General features: G+C 35.4%; 1 protein-coding gene across 1 annotated transcript in view; it reads right to left on the bottom strand.

The window, feature by feature from the left end:
- Positions 1-21628, bottom strand: part of LOC138701592 (uncharacterized) — a 186507-nt gene that overhangs the window by 20820 nt on the left and 144059 nt on the right. The window contains exons 4-7 of the mRNA XM_069828635.1: positions 14748-14815; positions 14305-14565; positions 13073-13306; positions 7520-7748 (exon numbers count right to left, since the gene is read on the bottom strand). Coding sequence (XP_069684736.1) covers positions 7520-7748; positions 13073-13306; positions 14305-14565; positions 14748-14815 — 792 coding nt within the window. The remainder of the gene's footprint in view (positions 1-7519; positions 7749-13072; positions 13307-14304; positions 14566-14747; positions 14816-21628) is intronic.

The raw sequence follows: 21628 nt of genomic DNA, 5'->3' as shown, positions 1-21628 counted from the left end.
TAGTGGGATTTAAGTTACAACAAATACTCTCTAACATTAATACTGGAAAGCTTTCCTGTTAAGCATTGCAAGTGGCGGCGAAAAGTAACAGTGCTGCCATCTAGCGGCTTTAAACGTTCGCACATTCCATGTGTCGTGCTGGGTTACGTGAAGAAAAGAGGAGAGGTGTGCATTTGATTTCAATAAGAAGCTGCAAAGCAATAAATAGTATATTTTAGAGTCACTTTGTTCATAACATTTTTAATTAATAACAAATTACAAAGTTATTAGAATAGAAATGACTTGATAAATTCTCATATTTTCAAATTTGATGAAATTTAGTTGTGTATGACTTTAGCAGCTTTCATACATCGCTTGTTTTGTTTTTTAGCTGTAGGGTTGTCCATTTTATTTTTGATGTAACAATTTATTAACACATTGAAATATTTATCAATGAAGACATTGGCACAGTCACTGCAAATGGACATGTTAACAGGGAGCATTACCATTTTAATTAGTTCTTTTTTTTTTTACACCAATTCTAGTTTTACAAATAACATGATCAATTTCTTTGAAAACATCAGAACACAATTGGCTGAGCATTAGAGAAACATCATTAGGGAAAACAATTTTTGAATCTTTACAGTATTTTTTATTTGCGATATGCGTTGTTACGTAATCGTTGGGGTTTTCTTTACAAGATAAATTTCTTCGACAAATTTCGTGATTTATTCTGCTACAAACCCAACCTGCAACATAAGCCGTTGCATTTTCTTGCAACACAGTTTCTTCATTTGTATGTTGTACATTTTTGTCATCAACAGTTACATCCAAATCGGAGACATCTGTAATACCGCCTTCCCATTTTTTTCTTTCTTTTTAAGCGCACTTGCGACATAATGAATTCATCATTTGAAACAATTTTGATTAAATCAGTATTTGAACTGGTTGTCTTCAGAGCTCTCACTTCCGCCCGAAGAGATGAAATAATTTTTTTATGTTTAGATACCAACTTTTGAGCTGCAATCAATTTCTTAGAAAGTGTCTTTATCTAAAGATCTTGAGCCATCTTTGACCTTTTAGGATTTCTTGCACCTTAAAAAATAAACAGGGACTTAATTTAGTGAAATATTAATAACGTCTTGAAAGACTAGGGCTAGGTAAATAATATTTTGCGAATAACTAACTGAATCAGTTTTTATGAGAAAACATGAGTTCACACACTTTCTTCACAGAATCAATAATTCGTATTTTTATGTTACGTATCACAATATGCGTCTATTTAGTTTCAAAAAGTCATGACGTTCAGTATTTTATATGGAGAAACTATAAAGAAATTGTGTTTGGTATGATGGAAGTAAAGTAGTTTTATGCAGTTTAATAACTGATTCACTTAGCACAGAGAACATGTCTGATTATGAGGTACCTGGTAGAGGACTATCGTCGTTTCTGTCTGGAATCGGAGAACCTGTCGCCTCCTCGATGGAAGGTCTAATGCGTTTCTTTGGGGACCTCTGCGGTTCTTTCATCGCACTTTGACTCATATTTTCGGAAGAAGGAGCTGTTAAATTCAGTGAAGGAATAGCTGTTCTCTTCAGTCTGTTATTAAAAAAAAATATTAAAAATTAACAGGTCTATGACTCATTTGAAACTTCGGTACTTTTCCAATTACACCATATTTTTACTTACCCCTGACTTTTCAAATTAGGGTTATTGAAGTCCGATAATCTAAAGTGATCTGAACATATTCTGTGATTTTCGTACAGATACTCTGTTCCTCTAGTTTTAAACGTTTCGTCTAAGTAATGTCTTTTACATTTATTTACCCATATGGCACATCTATAAGACAAAAACAAATAACAGTAATAATAATAATAATAATAATAATAATAATAATAATAATAATATGATGATGGTGAGGACACGAGACCTGTCATGTGAATCGTGCGAGTGGGGAAAGAATGAGCTAACAGAAAGAGAGTTTGTTTCATGATTGAAATTATACGAAACTACTGACACGAAAGTTCATCTCAGACTAATTATCTTCCTTCTCCATACCCATTGGTGATAGCCACAACACATGATAAGGTCACGGAACAAGTTATCTACTGTCTCCTCTACTGTAATAATAATAATAATAATAATAATAATAATAATAATAATAATAATAATAATAATAATAATAATAATAATAATCATCCTGTGGCAGAAAAGTAATAGACTACTCGTATTTACATGACTACTCACTCATCTATCTGTATCTTTCGGAAATCTGAAGAACGATCTAGCATCTTTTTGCCAAGCGTAGTTTTTATAGAAGAACACAGAACAAACAATTCCACTTTTCCCTGACATTTTGTGGAACAACCATGAGAATAATCCTTACGACTTACACCACGTGTTGAAGTACAAAACTCTTGTTAGATGCAGTTTACCGAGCTACGTGTCACGTTATCCTCACTGTCAACATTCCCTGCAGCTAGATAGCACTGATGAGTCATTCGCCTCTCTTATCGTGAACTTTCCAGTATTAATGTTAGAGAGTATTTGGTTACAATCAGTGCATGCACACGCAATAGTGTCATAGAATTCGTCGTTATTTCGAGTTCAAAAGTTTGAGACTAACTTTACAGTAGTATTATTACAGAGCTTTTTAACTCGTGGTGGTGGGAGACAGTCAATTTAATAGCCTATTTTAGAAATATATAATTGTGAAAAAATGCCTCTGTGTAGTGCATATGGCTGCAATGTAAAAAAGTGAAACTCACAGGAGAAATAGTTTTTATACGTTTCCAAATATAGATAAATCCCCCCCAAAGGTAATGGAAATGGGTAGAATTTTGTAAAAGAAAAAATTTTGTGCCTGGTCCTGAAGCTCGTTTATGTTCCTCACATTTTAAAGATACAGATTATGAACAATCACAGATTTTAATAATTCGATTTACACCGAATGGAAAGCTCAGAGGAGAGGACTTTCGTTAAAACCAGGAGTCATTCCTACTATAAGGACAAATGAAAAACATAGTCAGACACCAAGTTCCAGTAACGTAATTGATACTTTATTATCTTCATCCTACAGCAAACGACAAAGAACTGAACATTTTGAGGCTAGAATTCGAAAAAATATCTTTACTGAGTTGTGTCTTGACAATAACAGTGACAACGAAAGTGGTAAAGGCAACAATGTTGGAAAAGAATTTAATTTTGAAGGAGGTGAAAATACTAAGATTTCAGAAGTACAGTGTGAGCTAGGAACTGAAATTATTAGGAAATATTGGATGAAAGTTTTTACGAACCAGATACTTCAGGTTCTAAGACTGAAGCAAGCGAGTGAGAAAGAAGAGTCTTCCACCATACATGGAACTGAAGCTACAGTGAATACTTTATTGTTGCTTGGCATCCCTGATTTTATTTTTCAAAGTACGAGTTTTATGTAAAAATGAAGTCAAAACCATTTCGCATTACATTACAGGGACAATGCTATGTGTTAAAACAATTTGTTACTGTGGTAATACATTCACATGGTACTCTCAAAATTATCAGGGAAGAAACCAGAAGAAAATGCTTTAATAGGAAGTTCTTTATTGTTATCAGGTATACTGTTTCAACAATTCAGGTCCTTCTGTAAATCTCTGCATTTGGCAATATTTTCAAGGTGTACATTCGATAAAATCATTCGAACCATAGCAGCATCAATTCTTAGGAAAATTTGGGATCAAGAAAGAAGAAACAATTTTCGATTCTTTGAAAGGTTGCGGTAAACCAATATGGTTGACAGGAGATGGTCAGTATGACTCCCCAAGATTTTCAGCGAAATATTTAGTTTAGTCTGTCATGGATTTAAATTCTCTTAAAATAATTTATTTTGAACTTGTTCAAAGGAGTCAGGTGAAAGGAGATTTGAAGAAGGCTGCTTGTGATAACATAATGAACAGGCTAACTAAACAGGAAACATGTAGAATAAAAGTCTTCCTTTCTGATAGACATAAAGGTAAAAGGTATTTGTTAAAAACTTGGTATCGGAAATAGAACATGAATTCGATGTATGACATTTGCCTAGAAGTTTAATAAAAAAATTAAAGTCCTAGAAAAAAAATATCTGGAGCAGATGGCATGGAAGGCTAGAATAAATAATCATTTATGGTGGGTCGCGCAAAAATGCAAATCGCATAGTTTCTCGCCTCCATGTGGTGTCCCCTGGTAGTAAATTTGCTGCAAAATGAGTAACAACAGCCTTAAACCCAACTCCACAACAGACTGAGGACCTTGTTAGCTTGTACTGGGAAGCTAGAGAGAAAATGACTTGATTGCCAATTATTCTAGTCATTGGAAAATAAAATAAATAGCACAGTTTTAATTGACTATTACACATTTACTAAGTCATACTACTTTTGACCAATAAAACGGTATGGAACAAAGTGTTTCAACCAATCATGGCTCCTTATCCTACAAATTTTATCACCTCCTTAGCATTTGTTTGTTTTTATCACCTCCCTAGCATTTGTTTCTTTGTTTGCCAACATTTTACTTTCAATAACTGTACCTTTTAAAATGATTCATGTTTATTTCTTCATCCTTAATTAAAACTTTTCTTATCATCTACACTGTTCATATTATTTAGGTTTTGTTATAGGTTCTGCTGTATGAAATTATGGATAGTCACGTATCAGATATTGTTTAATATATATTGATAATTGAAGTGGAATGCAATTGCTTTAATAAATATGAAACTGAATAAAAAAAAAGCCTTCTTAACTAGTAATCGTCTATAGAGTTCAATGAAGATTGTATAGTTGCCACAACTGGCAACAAGAGAACAGCTAATCGTAACACACTACTTCCCTCTAGCTTAATATTTGTAATGATGAGATGGTACAAAAATACATTTGAAGACAGTTTAGTATTTTCGTAAGTCAATTAATATCTTATTGTATTCTTCTAATTGTGTAATGGTCAATTAAATCCCACTCGAGTTTTGATTTTCTCTAGATAAATCAAAACCTCTAGTGAGATTACTGTTGATAAATTCACGTCAATTCTTCCATCATATGAAAAGTGAGCATAAATGGCTGGAAAATGGTGAGTGGAAATCATGTGAACATAATGAATTATTAGAAGAAGATAGAAATAAATTGTGAATTAAAGGACATTAAAATGCCTGTATTGCTCTGAAGAAAATGTTGCTTGAAACAATCAAAGCAACCTGAACTGGCCGAGAAAGATGTTGGATCGTCCTCTTCTGTCGTCAAATCTGCATACAAAATCTTGGCTTTAGCTTGAATAGCAGCTCCAGCAAGAGGCAGGTGCTGCTGGTTATGGGTGCTCGATCCAGTGACTTAGCATCTTCTCCATTCTTCCCATCGACTTCAAGCAGGCTTTGGTAACTCTAGTTACACTCAAATTGGTCGAGTTGAAAATTGAACAGTTTTTCAATTTGATTCTGTATTGTCACGAATAGTTCTTACAGTTGATTCACAAGTCCCAAAGCACTCTGAATGTCAGCAATATGCTCACCTTTCTCACAGTGATCAAGAACCTCTTCCTGTGTTTCTAATGAATATGATCTTTGTACACACTTCTTCCCCTCGAAAGACGCACATTCTTTTCTTTTATTCGACATTTTAAATACACACCCTCACACACACACAGACTTGCAGCTTTATTGATCTTATTTGAGCAATGTTCACTAATGTCTTGAAAAAAGCATCATAAGATGTGCATCATCATTCGAAAACTCGTTACTGCTTCCACATAAAATTAACAGATATAGCAGTATGGGATTTAAACATGAATCACATATATCCGAAAACGTGGATAACGAAACCTGTACTAGCAATGCTATGCTACCTCTGATACCTAAAAACTTGTTTGAGAAACACAATTTCTGATTCAAGATTGGATTTGCCTTGCTGAACATACATAATTACATTCTTATGAATGACGAAGAAGTGATTGACGAGTTTTCAAAAAAGATCAAGAAAACGTGACTTTATTTTTTTGAGTTTGTTGAAGATTAATTTTTAGCAAGAACTGTATTTAGTATTTCGTGTGGTATATTTATTTTTCAAATAATGGGTATCATTTGTAAATTATCACAAAATATTGTGAGCTCAGAATGTTATATTGGTGTTAGAATGAATATTAAACATTGGCATGAAAGAGCTATCTCCTAACAACATGTTCCTTTAATTGGCACATATCTGCAAGTTAAATTTAGCAATTTATTACTTTACATTATTTAAAAATCTAGTTGAAAAGTCTTAGAACTTCAAACAGCTTTGATAATAATTTGAATCGTCTTATCATTGTAATTTATAATAGCGTAAGAAATTTTTTGTCACTGTTGCCCCCCACCCTCCAAACTGCCGAAAAAAATTCTATATACACCTCTGGTCTGTCTGCTTCCTCTTAGCAGTTCCACTCGACCATAGAAAGCAGATATGGGAAGGGCATCTCCATTGTCCTTTACAACTTCTTGGGATTTCAAGAGTGATTTTAACGAACTTTAAATAGAAAAACAATTTCTTATAAATTGGTAATTATACTCCATTCATTCAATGAAATGATAGAATATCCAGTGAACTATACTGAATTGAGGCTAAATTCTCCATTTCTTATAAAACAAAAATGTTCCAGTAAAACTGAGGTGAGGGTGATTTGTAATCAAATGCCAATAATTAATAATTTATCTTAGATACCAAAGGCAGGTGGGATATGATGGTAGAGACTGGATTAATCTTGCTCAGGATAGGGACCAATGGCGGGCTTATGTGAGGGCGGCAATGAACCTCCGGGTTCCTTAAAAGCCAATAAGTAAGTAAGTAGTAAGATACCAAAGGCTGTCAAAACATACAATTCCAATTCTTTGTTGGAAAACAAAGCAAACAATTAAAGAAACGTTTTAATTTTAATTTATATTTATAATCATGACAAGATATTTCCACTTGTTGCTGTACACTATACTAAGATGACTACAAACTGCAAATGAAATAATATTTGGTTTCAATTTTTAGTTCTTAGGGATAATGACAGGGTAAATAATTAGCAACTTATCCTGCACTGATAAGCTTTCTCTCCTCACTTTTTCTACCCTACTTTACACAGAAGGAAAAGTAACTAGGAATATAAAATTTATATTTAATATATTTCCAGATGATAATAGAAATACATATTTTTAAATCTTTTTAATTCATATGGCTTTCAAAAGTTTTAATAAATTTCTCGAAAGGTCTGTTATATATATTAATGTGAATTGCAACACTGGATAAGAAAGAATGAGAGGTTAGATGAGGAGAGGACAGGGAATGGGGAGAAAGGAGGGGAACCTATTTCAAATTTGTGGAAAATGGTAATCTAAAAGTTACTTTACTTTACTCTATACAGAAACTTAAGTCTATAGAGAGATAACTTCATTATTAATGCATAAAAATATGTACAACTTGGTATTTCGGATCCAAACTAGCGAAGTTTAGACTTGTAAGAATTCTGGTAAACTAAATTCTATTTATATAAACTGCTATAAAGAAGAGTGTGAACTTACCATCCACTTGTAGCATGAGCGACAATGGTGACCTGATGATGGGACACGTGATGCTCATTGTGGCATACAACCCTCATTTCCTTCTCCTGACCTCCGTCCTCTGCTGATGTGATTTTCAAAGTCGTATTCTTGTGCAGCAGTGTGTAAGATCGTGAATGATCCAATGTATGCCAGTGGTGATGTTCACTCACAAATGAAGGGTATCGGCATCTGCTATGTTGGTTCTCAACTGCAAGAAACAAACACAACTGTCTTTTATTACAATCGTCTGTTATATCAGCAAGGATTACAATTTCGAAGTTTTTTTTTTTAGACAGCCTCCAGATATGGAGGGTAGCTGTGAATATATTGAATAAGCAGTCACTGACAGCCGATGAGGGGTGGCCCTCCAGCTTGGGGGTTGGGCGAAGGGCTAACAACCCATCACCGTAAAAAAACAGCTTGTTACGAATCCTTCAAATAAGCCTCAGAATGGGACTGATTCTCTGGCACGACCACAGCAAAGGAATGAGATTTTGAGATTTGGTACTTGGAATGTTACAAGTCTATATAGAATAGGAGGGGTAACATTAGTAGCAAAAGAACTAGCTAGATATAGAATAGACTTTGTGGGAGTACAGGAGGTTAGGTTAGATGGGAATGGCATAACACAAATAGGAGATTATTTGTTGTATTATGGGGAAGGAAACGATAATCACCAATTAGGAACAGGATTCTTTATTCATAAAAGAATAAAATCAGCATAAAAAAAGGTCGAATTTATCAGTGATAGGTTATCGTATTTAGTACTTAAGGGTAGATGGTGCGATATCGTAGTTATAAATGCTCATGCCCCTACAGAAGAGAAAGACGACCATATGAAGGATAGCTTCTATGAGGAATTGGAACAGACTTTTGATCAGTTACCTAGATATCACATGAAAATTGTATTGGGGGATTTCAATGCTAAAGTAGAACGGGAGGATATTTTTAAACCGACTATTGGAAAAGAGAGCCTACATATATCTAGTAATGACAATGGAGTTACGCTAGTCAACTTTGCCACCTCAAAAATTTAATTGTTAAAAGTACAACATTCCCCCATAAGGATATACATAAATATAATTGGACTTCTCCAGATGGATTGACACGTAACCAGATAGATCACATCTTGATAGATAAAAGAAGACATACTAGTATAGTAGACATTCGAATCTTCAGGGGGGCAGATTGTAATTCTGGCCATTATTTGGTAATTGGAGAACTATGAGAAAGACTATCAGTAGCCAAGCGAGTAGAGCAACAAGTTAATATTAGAAGATTCAAAATTTCGAAATTAAAGGACGAGGAAGCTAAGCAACATTATCAGGTCGAAATTTCAAATAGGTTTGCCATATTAGCAAGTTCTGACGATGTTGAGGAAGAGTTAGATGTTAATACCATGTGGGAAAATATCCAAGATAATATCAAAATTGCAGCTGAACAAAGCATAGGTTATTATGAAATTAAGAAAAAGAAACCATGGTTTGATGAAGATTGTTGCATGGTAGTAGAAAGAAGGAAACAGGCAAAATTGAAATTCTTACAGGATCCAGTTGAGGTGAATAGAGATAATTATTTCAATATAAGATGGGAAGCAAATCGTATGCTTAGGAATAAAAAGAGAGATTACTTGAAGGAAAAACTGAATGAGGTAGAAACAAATAGTAAAAATAAAAAAAATCAGAGATTTATATAAGGACATAAAGGAATTCAAGAATGGATATCAGGCAAGGGTAAATGTGATCAAGGATGAGAATGGTGACTTGCTTGCAGACGCTCATTCAATCCTGAACAGATGGAAAAACTATTTTGGACAACTACTAAATATACATAGGCCAAATAGAAATGATCGCGACGAAATTGAAGTACAAACTGCTGAGCCATTTATACCCGAACCCACACTTTCTGAAGTAGAAATTGCGATAGAAAATCTGAAAAATTATAAGTCTCCAGGTATTGATCAAATTCAGCAGAATTAATACAAGAGGATGGAAGCGCATTATCTAACGAAATTTATAAGCTTGTACTTGCTATTTGGGAAAAGGAAACTGTACCAGAACAATGGAAGGAGTCCATAATAGTACCTATCTTTAAGTAGGGGGACAAGACTAATTGTAGTAACTTTCGAGGAATATCACTTTTGTTGACGTCATACAAAATTTTGTCCAATATTCTTTTGAGAAGATTAACTCCATATGTAGATGAAATTATTGGGGATCATCAATGTGGTTTTAGGCGTAATAGATCAACTATTGACCAGATATTTTGTATTCGACAGATAATGGAGAAAAAATGGGAGTATAAGGGTACAGTGCATCAGTTATTCATAGATTTCAGAAAGGCATATGACTCGGTTAAGAGAGAAGTTTTAATGATATTCTTATTGAATTTGGTATTCCCAAGAAACTAGTTCGATTAATTAAAATGTGTCTCAGTGAAACGTACAGCAGAGTTTGTATAGGTCAGTTTCTGTCAGATGCGTTTCCAATTCACTGTGGGCTAAAGCAAGGCGATGCACTATCACCTTTACTTTTTAACTTTACTCTAGAGCAGACGTGGGCATTTAAAGAGATGCGCCGTACTACTGTAATTTCTGCAACACGCATCACCTATTTAACATAATACTCAGCGGTGGATCGCGTGAAGTATTGAAACACGGAAAGTAATTAAGCAGGACAAAAAGATACACAGTTTTCTACAAATGTTATCTTTATGAATAATGGCAATGAAAGAAAACATATTTTCCAAAACAAATACAAACTATTTTACAGAAAGCTGAAACATAACTTTATTTCTAATTTAAACAATTACTGTAAAAACCTTATAAAATGATATAAAATGTACAATTCCACAACAGTTAAAAAGTAATGCCATAATCTGAACCTATTTGTTTTGAAAGGGCATCAGTCACTAAACTTCTTACTGTAGTTCTTTGTTGTTTTTTGTCAATTTACGTCAATTGACTCATGCCCTTATAAGAAAGGATTCGTTTTCTTCTTCGTCACGTAAATCAGCAAGTGTTTCAAAATTTGAAGTTATGTCAGCCATTGCAATTGTGAGCTGATAGAATAAATTTTCGTCTGAAATGCGTGATCTTGATTTGGATTTTACAATGGCCAACTGAGAAAGAAACTGTTCGCAAATAAAGCTTGAGCCAAACATAGAAGCAATTTTCATAACAAAACTCCGAAGATGTGGTGAATATTTTACTTTGCAAAGTTGTTTAAGCTTATATACATCTAAACCAGCCACATTTGTGCACTTGCACTTGGGGTTTCGCGGCCAGACGCGCTAACCGTTACTCCACAGGTGTGGACTACTATTATTATAAAAAATAAAACAAGAAAAAATTTGTTCCATTAAAACGAGTCTTTTCATAATGTCGCTCAACGTGCTAGTAAAATTTTGTAGCATAATAAGCACCTAACGCTTTCCCCTTCTTCGCAACAAAAGAATTCATTTTCCCATTCTTTGTGGAAATAATATTTTTGGACTTTTTTACTTCAGGAGCTTCCTTAGAGAGCGACAATTTTTTTAGTGAAATCCACCGCTGACTGCCAGTATAGTACTTCAACCGGTCGGACAGGTACCCCAGCTAGGGGTGTGGAGGGAGGGAGATCACGTCCTTGCGTTCGACTCCGTTCGACATGTACTACTGATGGCCACGTCTGCTCTAGAGTATGCCATTAGGAAAGTCTAGGATAACAGAGAGGGTTTGGAATTGAATGGGTACATCAGCTGCTTGTCTATACGGATGACGTGAATATGTTAGGAGAAAATCCACAAACGATTAGGGAAAACACGGGAATTTTACTGGAAGTAAGTAAAGAGATAGGTTTGGAAGTAAATCCCGAAAAGACAAAGCATATGATTATGTCCCGTGACGAGAATATTCTACGAAATGGAAATATAAAAATTGGAAATTTATCTTTAAAAGAGGTGGAGAAGTTCAAATATCTGGGAGCAACAGTAACAAATATAAATGATACTCGGGAGGAAATTAAACACAGAATAAATATGGGAAATGCGTGTTATTATTCGGTTGAGAAAATTTTATCATCCAGTCTGCTGTCGAAAAATCTGAAAGTTAGAATTTATAAAACAGTTATATTACCGGTTGTTCTTTATGGTTGTGAAACTTGGACTCTCACTTTGAGAGAGGAACAGAGATTAAGGGTGTTTGAGAATAAGGTGCTTAGGAAAATATTTGGGGCTAAGAGGGATGAAGTTACAGGAGAATGGAGAAAGTTACACAACACAGAACTGCACACATTGTATTCTTCACCTGACATAATTAGGAATATTAAATTCAGACGTTTGAGATGGGCAGGGCATGTAGCACGTATGGGTGAATCCAGAAATGCATACAGAGTGTTAGTTGGGAGGCCGGAGGGAAAAAGACCTTTAGGGAGGCCGAGACGTAGATGGGAAGATAATATTAAAATGGATTTGAGGGAGGTGGGATATGATGATAGAGAATGGATTAATTTTGCTCAGGATAGGGACCAATGGCGGGCTTATGTGAGGGCGGCAATGAACCTCCGGGTTCCTTAAAAGCCAGTAAGTAAGGGTAGACTACGTCACTTTAAGTTGGGGTAGGTTAGAGTGATATTCATTACTGGTTATAAGCAAGTGTATTTTCCTCCACACTCCAAAGAAAAGGGGAACATGGTGATCTGAATGTTACTTACTATACATTGGGATGTTTATTTCATTTCTTGATCACTTACCCAAAGGAAAAAGTAACTGGAATGCTGGCAACTTATAACTGTTGTGGTTAAATTCTGTTTACATTTATATTTGTATAGTTTAAATCAAAACACTACATTTTTATGTGCGTACTTATTTGCTTCACTATTACTGCTATTTAAGTATATCATAATATATAAGGCAGTGACCTCTAAAACAAGTTCTATCCATTCCTCTCTATAACAGCTTAATTCTTTATCTCCTTTTACTTTCATTCTAATGAAGTGAAGTTCCTCATAGTCAATACAACTGTTTTCTGGGCATGCCTTTCCAACTCATCTTTCTGGATTTTCGTAAATATATTCTTCATAAACTTCTCCTCTAATATTCTTATGAAGTAAGTCTTTTGACAATATCTGGCTTACTGTAAATAACTTTTAGTTTTTATCCTCCAAACAATTCCATCTCAAAAGATTCGAAAGTCTGATGAAGAAATTTCCGTCAACTAGTCTAAGATCTACCAAGTATACTTGCTTTAGAAATCACTTGTAGAAGAATATTCTGCTCTCAACTGCTACCCTCGTCTTGATCTCCTTCCTCACATTACTATCTTTAGTTGTGAACGAGTGTAGGTATTTAAAACTCAGTGCTTCTGATAGAAGGTACCACTTTTAATACTTATTTACAAGTGTTTCCTAATTATGATTACTTTATTTAATTTTACGTGTGATTCTGCGTGAATTTAAATAGCTGTTCAAGAAAAAACTTCACAAAAATATATGGTGGGATGAGCATGGTGATTGTGCTAATGACGGCAATGGTAGTAATTTGAGATCAGCATACTTGTTGTAAGCTTCATAGTACGGGAACCCTCCAGAGGCGAAGGAAGGCCATTGCATGTTGCATCACCAGACTGTGCCACTTGGTACACCTGGTGATGATTGTGCTGATGGTGTTGATCATATACAAAGCATCTATATCTGTCCTCATCTGATGTGGCCATTTTGTGGTTCAATTTCCCCACCAAATAGCGCGTCGAGCCATCCTTCCATGTGGCGAGACATACCAACTCCTCAACTGCAAAAATAAGATATGAACTTCATAGCAACAAGAAAATTACACCTGCGCCATCAAGATATACTTCACAATATGTTATTATAGGTTTCCTCATGAAAGAATCTGCCACCTATTTATTGAAACTAACTTACAATCTCATATTCTGAATTCTGAAGCTGTACTCGGTATGATTGAAAGAATGAGAATTTCATAGTAGGTCAACTTAAAATATTCGAAGACATATATGGACATACAAGTTCTCAAGACAATTACTATTACAGTCTGTCTTACTAAATTGATGTAGGTAGTTGCTCCTGATAATTGCGTTGTTGGAGAGAATAACTATAAACAAAAATTCTCTAAAAATATATATTTTAAAATATACACTCATAGCAATAAGCTTCAACTTTGATTATCATTTTGTGTTGTTTGATAGGATATACATAATTTAATTCTTTACATCATAATTTATGGGATTTAGCAAGTTATCCCACCACATCTCTAAATTACAAGCTCTAGGTCAAGTGTTATGCCCTTCTCTATTACGACAAACTGGAACATTTTTGTTTTCTTACTTCAATTATCTTACTGAGTGACAACAATACTCCAGTTTCCTTTGTCAGTGCTAAAACAACTTCAATACCATACTCTACGTTTTTGTTTATTCAATTAACATACGCTTAAATGTGAGTAAAATTAAAACTATGACACCCGCCACCATGGTTCAAGTACTTACATTTTTAGATACAAATCTAAGTTGAGTTCTCAGTAGGAAATTAGAGACTTTTTTCCTTCCTTAGGTAATGTATGTGTTCCTTGTTTTACTGTTTTAAAACAGTGGTCCTGTACTATCCTGACCACATGGCAAGGGAGATTTGCTATTTGTAAATGTCTAATGTTGTGTTCAAGTTCCTTACATGGGTGGTGTTGAAACAAAGAAAAGAACCCAATCCTTGAGAGAAAGTGATGATATTATGATTATTAAGATTATTACTTTTGTTCCCTTATTCTATCTTTACCTGTGCTTTCTGTACCATGAACATCAGGACATGCCTGGTACCGCAACAGTAGTCGAGATTCATCTGTACATGAATCCACCCGTGATACGGGATTTTCACATTCTCCAGACCCTCTATTGTACGTGAAAGTAAAGGGTGCGCCCCTAAAAGGGCAAAGGACGGGTCCACTGACTGGTTCAGCCCGAAACATGGAGAACAGATTGGCATCGCCTGTTATCTGTCCACACATCTGGTCCAGACTGTCTCTCAAATCACAGTAAGCTGAAAAAAGAAAAAGTAATAAATTTACGTATATCTACCTGTATGGATCAATTAAAATGTAGGAACTGTTACTTTGACAATGAAAGAGTCGCAATGAACTTAGATTTAAAAACAGTTTATCTTTCAGATACAAATTAACAATTTCAAGATGAAATTCCCTCTGAAGTGAAAAATATACTTACTCTCCTTGTACTGTAAAACATTTGGGTGTTTTTCATGGATGACAACACATCGATAACAACTGTCTGATCTGAAAACAGAATTAAAGAATTATTTCGACGACACACAAGCATAGGCCTACCCATAGATACAGTATATGACTCACTCACACACATACATATACACATACAGAGAGTTCCTACAAAGTCCAATCCCACTCCAACCTCTACCAAACAAAATCTGTTGTTGGGCGATGAACAGTTATATACCGGCATATGGATAGGTCCATGTACGTTTCCCTACACAGACCGGTTCCACTCCACCTCTTACCGCTTAGCTTTCCTGGGACAAGCACTTCGCATTACCATCATTAAGCCGATGGAACATTACTATCTGGGACCAGCCATTTCATTTCAGTGTTCTGCCCAAGGGCAGGTCTTTCACTGCAAACCCAACTTTCTCCAATCTTTCCTATTAATGTTAGGCCTACAATATTTATTGACATTGTCAGTGATGCTACTGATAATGTCTGTGTTTGTCACATGCATTGCACAGTGATCCGAAAGAGCAGAAAAACCGGAAAAATTCCTATAGTAAACATTTTTTAATGAGTTCATGTAAATAATAGAGTTGAGCAGATAAAACCGGCCCGTCTCATCTCATTTAATCTGAAACAAACTTTTTTCAAAGAAATGGAATAAAATGAATAAATGAATGTGTCCTGTACTAACCTTCGTAATAGATGTTGAAAGTGCCCTCCATCAACATCTAGACATTTCTGTGCACGTCTTAGGTTCATATAGACACATGCCAATTTCTCACGGGTGTTAGTGCGAATGCTATTCCTGATGTTATCCTTCAGTTTATCAATAGTATGGGGATTCTGCTCATACACTTTCCCCTTCAAGTACCCCCATAAATAAAGGTCACATGTCGACAAATCTGGTGACCGCAATGGCCACAAACCTTTGCTCACAGTCCGCTCTTCAATGAACATCTAATGAATAAGCGTAAGTGACCTCTCAGATGTGTGAGATGTTGCTCCATCTTGTTGAAAGAAGCAGTAATTACACTTCTCTTCTGTTAATTGGGGATAAAATTCATCCAAGAGGATCAAGTATACATCCATGTTGACTGTGGTGTCAAAGAATATTGGACTGATAATGCGTTTCGCAGTCATAGCGCACCACACACCAATCTTCAGATGTTCAATGAAGCGTGGACTGTGAGCAAAGGCTTGTGACCAGCGCAGTCACCAGATTTGTTGACATGTGACTTTTATTTATGCAGGGTATTTGAAGGGGATTAGAATCCCCGTACTATTTATAAACTGAAGGATAACATCAGGAATAGCATCTGCAGTATCACCCGTGAGGAATTGGCATGTGCCTATATGAACCTGTTAAGACGTGCACAGAAGTGTCTAGATGTTGGCGGAGGGCACTTTCAACATCTGTTATGAAGATTAGTACAGGACACATTCATTTATTCATTTTATTTCATTTCTTTTAAAAAAGTTGTTTCAAATCAAATTAGATGTGATGGGCCGGTTTTAACTGCCCAACCCTGTATTATGTAACTATTTCAACGCTTTAGAGCTTATTAAGTAGAAAGTACTTATTCTTTTATCCAATGTGTAGCTATCAGTAACTGTATTACTGCCATATCACTTAAGTATATATTTAGTTGGAAATTTAAAGTTTAATAATATTTAATAATACTTTCTCTCTATTAAAAAAAATAATACATAAATAATGTTATTAAATACATTAGCATGACTTAAAACTCATTCCACGTCGCTGTTTTCGCTTTCATCGTCCCGTCGGAAGTAGCGTTAATGTCAGTTCTGGAAGAAAAATCTAGGGATATCTCAAATGGCGGCTCTTTAAGAAGGTGAACTATATCAGATGGAAGAGATTTTTCAGGTTTTCTTGGCAGTTTTTGAAGTGGTATGATGATTGGATCAGAAGTCAACGTCAGTCTTAAAAATGTCTTCGTCTTCAACAACCCCTGAGGTTTATCTTGAATGGCGTTCACTACAGAATTTAATATTCTTATTTCTGGCCTCTTGAGCTTCTGACATTTTCCCAATGGAAGAAGTACGGCAGAAATGACAGAGGCCCCATAAAGAAGATATCAGACCTATGTACAGATGGGGCATACAATATCAAGGATATTTTCTACAAAAAGTTTTGCAGTAGTTATGGCATACTCATTGAAGGTTGATTCATTTATGCTGTATCCACAATAAAATAACAGTGATCAAATGTCCTCAATACGTTTTATTAGATCTTCGTCAACATCAGTGACAGCAGAAGAAAGTAAAGTGGATTCTAATGAGTCTGTAATATCGAGGTGACGAGAAACGGAGATTTAACGATATAATTACATTCGGAGATGATTCATGTACTTGGTAAAATAACTGTACTGGTACTGGCACTACACATGTTACAAAGACATGACTATTGTTTTAAGTCGGATCACTAAACCTTCGTTTATATGACGATTTCCCAATACTGCCATCCAATCCTCACTGTCACATTAACATAAAACCACATCGAAAATCATTGACGCTTTTGGCGGGTAATAATGTTCTTTAGCTGCTAGTACCCGATGTTGATAGGTATACAAATCCAAATCAGATTAATTACCGGTATATTGTTTTCACTTAAACTTGCTTCGAGCGTCGTCTTCTTCTTCTTCTTCTTCTTCTTCTTCTTCTTCTTCTGAATAAGGCCACATTTCTTTGCGTGATATAGAGCCAATCCACTTCCGATGAATTTTTCCAGCTCTCGTAGGGTTTGCTAAGACAACTTTATTTTAGAAGCTATCTCCTACCCTTCCTCTAACTCCCAAGTCTTGTTATTGTAGCAAAAGCTAACTCGGTCACACTTTTTTTTCTTGACACATTGCTTCTGTTTTTCGTAAATTACATCGGTAGTTTCCTAGTACCTGGTACTCGTTACATAGGTCGTTTTTATGTTTACACAGTGGCTCCTTTCTGACAAGAATTTTAATAGTTTATTACTAGTTGTGATTCTAGTCAGTTTGTAATATATTTTTGGTCCAGGGAAAATATACATCTTTTATGATTATACAACAATGGCTAACTTCACAGCTTATGTAACGAGTACCGAGTACTAGGAAACTTCCATTACCTCTGCCACTGCTTTCACCAAAAGTCAATTTATGGCGTCCTCGTTTAACCTCTTCTGAAACTGAAGATTCCTCTACGATTCTACCACTGATAAACACTCAAACTCATTCAACCAACTTGCATAATTTTATGAAAATGCTACATCTTTTCTGTGGCACTTTTCAACTTTATCAAATAAGTGGTTCTTAAACACTTTAATACATAACTAATTAAATGTGTTCGTTGTTCACTTCTACCTTCGCCAGATTTTTATCAAAGAATTTCGTACAATTCTCTCCGAGATTTTTGACTTTCTATTCTGTAAGCGCAAAAGTTTAAAAGTTTAGGGCCACATTCATAGACATTCTTAGCGCGGGCTTCTGGTGGATGATCAGCGAACTAACGTTTTTCGTATTCATAAATCAGTGTTAGCGATATAATATGATATGAATCCTGTACAAGTAACCAGTCGATAGCCGGGGCTAGATTAGCACGCTCGTAGCGCGGGCTAGCGAAATGTCTATGCATAGCACCCTTAAAGTTTAAAATAATAACAGTATGCACACTTGAAACTGCAACATATCCGCACTACTTGAATCACCAATACAAACTAATATGAATCTGCAGAAATGTACGCTTTGCGGTAGTGTTGGGGTGTTGATTGAGGAAGCGTGGTATACCTTATTTTATTTCAAGGAGTGCAGTTCGGTGGCTTATTTGAACACCGAACTGCACTCCTTGAAATAAAATAAGGTATACCTGCCTGCATGGCTGCTCCATGCGCTAATGCAAGCTCTCACCAAAACACCACGTACACTCACGACTACACGTGACTGCAAAAGTTTTTCATTTTATTACATTCTACACACTATAACCTTTCTTCAGAACGTAAATTCATTGCTACGTTCAGTTGCAATTTATTTCATTACATTACTTGTTTTGTCGAATATGTAAAAATTAAACAAAGGCTATATTTACATTGTTACTATTTCTTTGTGTTCCAGAAATGTCATTCTTGACATTAAAATGCATTAGGAATAAAACTACGTGTGTTAAGTGTTGGAAAAAAGTATTGTTTTCATTAGAACAAAAATTGAAATTTGAAAACTTGCAAATTCAAGCCGTTCTTACCGCTGTATTTATTAAATTACAAGTTGTTGTTAATCAAGTGCCGTAAGCAAAAATCGTGAGTAAAAAAGATAAAAAAAGAAGAATTTTGGCGGGATTTTCCGAGTTTCGGATCACTGTGCGGCGACTTGACCTAACGACAATCTGGCCACCCTGAGTCTGCGTTATTTGGTGTTAATAAATAATAATACTTCCTCAAGGAATAACCATTGCCACCTAATATAATTCCATAAGTACGAGTAATCCTTCTCATTTCGTATTCTGCTCAAATGCGGGAATAAATTATTATAGTACTATCATATGCAGACCTTGGCCAATGGGCAACAATATCCTAGTGATGGGCGAAGTTGTTCTTTTCCCGGAACAGTTCCGACGGTTCCGGTTCCGAAAAAATACTATGTTCCAAATAACAGTCACCAGTGGTGATGAGTCGGAGTCGTTGAGTCGTTCAAACGAACGGTACAGTACCCTCCCTCTTCACCATAGACAAATAACACCATGCAGCTCACACTGGAGCACTCATAGGCATGACATAGTACACATTCTTATCTATAGATGGCACTGCAATGCACATTCGAATCGATTTTGGAAAATTGCTGTGCATGCGGACAGAACTCAAAAGCTTAATGTTAGTAATTACACAGCTGTTGACTACAAGGACAGAATACAACACTTTGTTTTCGTACATAAAGTTATAAAGATATGGTAGCCAACTAAAAAAAAAAAAAAAAAAAAAAAAAAAAAAAAAAAAAAAAAAAAAAAAACATTAATTTTTATTTTTACTTTTCTTAATGCACAGTTATAATAATAATAATAATAAATATTACAATTTCATAAATAAAAAAGATATATATTGGCAGTACTGAAACTTGGAAACCCCGCAGAATGTTGGAATCGCATCTTTACCAAAGTGTAATTTAAACTTCGCATTAAACATCGCTCTCCAAATCAGTACTTATATGGGTAGTTTCCAACAAATAATGCTACAACATTTTCGTCGTTCTTTGATAACAGAGAAGATAGCACAAAAACTTGTGCTTGTCAGACTTAACCTCAACAAACGACATACAGACATTGTAACTAAACCTCTCATTACCATTTACGACTTTAACCTTTGTATAGAATCAGCTGATCAATGAATTAATAATAGTATGCGTACTTTATGACTTTGTAGAATGTTTATAAAACAGAATTAGTCAACTAATGGTGAAATAAACCATAAAGCGGGAATGAATATTACAGATTATTAAATACTTACTATGACATTACAGATGATTGGCCAGTCTTACAAATGTTGATATTAAAGTTCGCGCCACCGCAAGGATTTCAATTTCCATGCGCCCCCCTCCAACCACGTGAGAGTTTCAAATACCAACTTCATCCAACGAAGTTCCAAGTACAACATAAAGAACAACGAAAACAGTGTAACTGCTGCTGTCATTGGTTCATCGGAACAAGCTCCGACGTTCCGACTGTTATCTCGGAGTCGGAACATACCTTGTGCAACGCGGTACTGCGAGCCCGCAACAGCTGGGCAAGTGAGCAGCTCGGAGTCGGAACACTGTTATTTCGGAACAGGAGGTTCCGACCTACTGTTCATTTTTGCAACAGTTCCGAGGGAGTCGGAACATACCTTGTGCAACGCGGTACTGCGAGCTCGCAACAGCTGGGCAAGTGAGCAGTTCGGAGTCGGAACACTGTTATTTCGGAACAGGAGGTTCCGACATACTGTTCATTTTTGCAACAGTTCCGAGACCGGAACAGTTCCAAAATAACTGTTGTGTTATTTTTTACCCATCTCTACAATATCCCTTATTAACAGATTGGCATCACATACAGTTTGTACATTTACTGAAAAATATCCTTTTCGATTGTGAAATATTTCACCCATATTACTTCCAGGCGATTGAATTTTAACATGAGTGCAGTCTATTGTGCCCAAAACTCCTGGCAATATGCTCAACTATAGTATAGAAATCTTGAATAATTTTAGCACGATCTTCTTCCCTTGAAAACACAACATACTGTGGCCTCAAACTACCAATGGCATCAGATAGCTACTCGATTTACCAATCGGTTTGCAGTTGCCTTTGAAATGCCTGATGTATCCTCAATAGTACGTTGAAATGAGCCTGAAGCATTGGAGTTAGAGGTAGGTTTCTGTTAATTGGGTATTCAAACCTGTCTTCTACTTCTTGTAACGCTTCTGCTGCAACTATTTTAGATAGCTATTCTATATCTCTCCAGAAACTTTTATTCAGATAAACTGACAATCATTTCGTCTTGGCATAATTCCTTCTTTTCTTTCACCATTTAAGTAATCAGTATATAACAATTGTGCTCATAAAATATGTTCTCTAGCCGCCACTTTTAACAATAACTTAAAATTTAAGTGATGAATAATGGGCATTTAAATTAACGTGAGATTTAAACAGTTGGTAACCTTAACAGAGAATGATGAAGCGACATCTTTATTAAATCTTCTGTTAAAACTCTTTAACAGTTAATTAAAGTTTAACGGTTGTTGATGAAACTGATCATAAAAAATATTACTTCTGAGAAGAAACCGTATATAATGTATCTATATAAACTTAGAATTGGAAACTGAAATACACATACTCCTAAAGAGAAACGTACTAA

The sequence above is a fragment of the Periplaneta americana genome, chromosome 6 (genome assembly GCF_040183065.1).
Source record: "Periplaneta americana isolate PAMFEO1 chromosome 6, P.americana_PAMFEO1_priV1, whole genome shotgun sequence".
Taxonomy (NCBI): Eukaryota; Metazoa; Arthropoda; class Insecta; order Blattodea; family Blattidae; genus Periplaneta; species Periplaneta americana.
The sequence above is the reverse complement of the archived record's forward strand: the minus strand, read 5'-3'. Positions and strand labels throughout refer to the sequence as shown.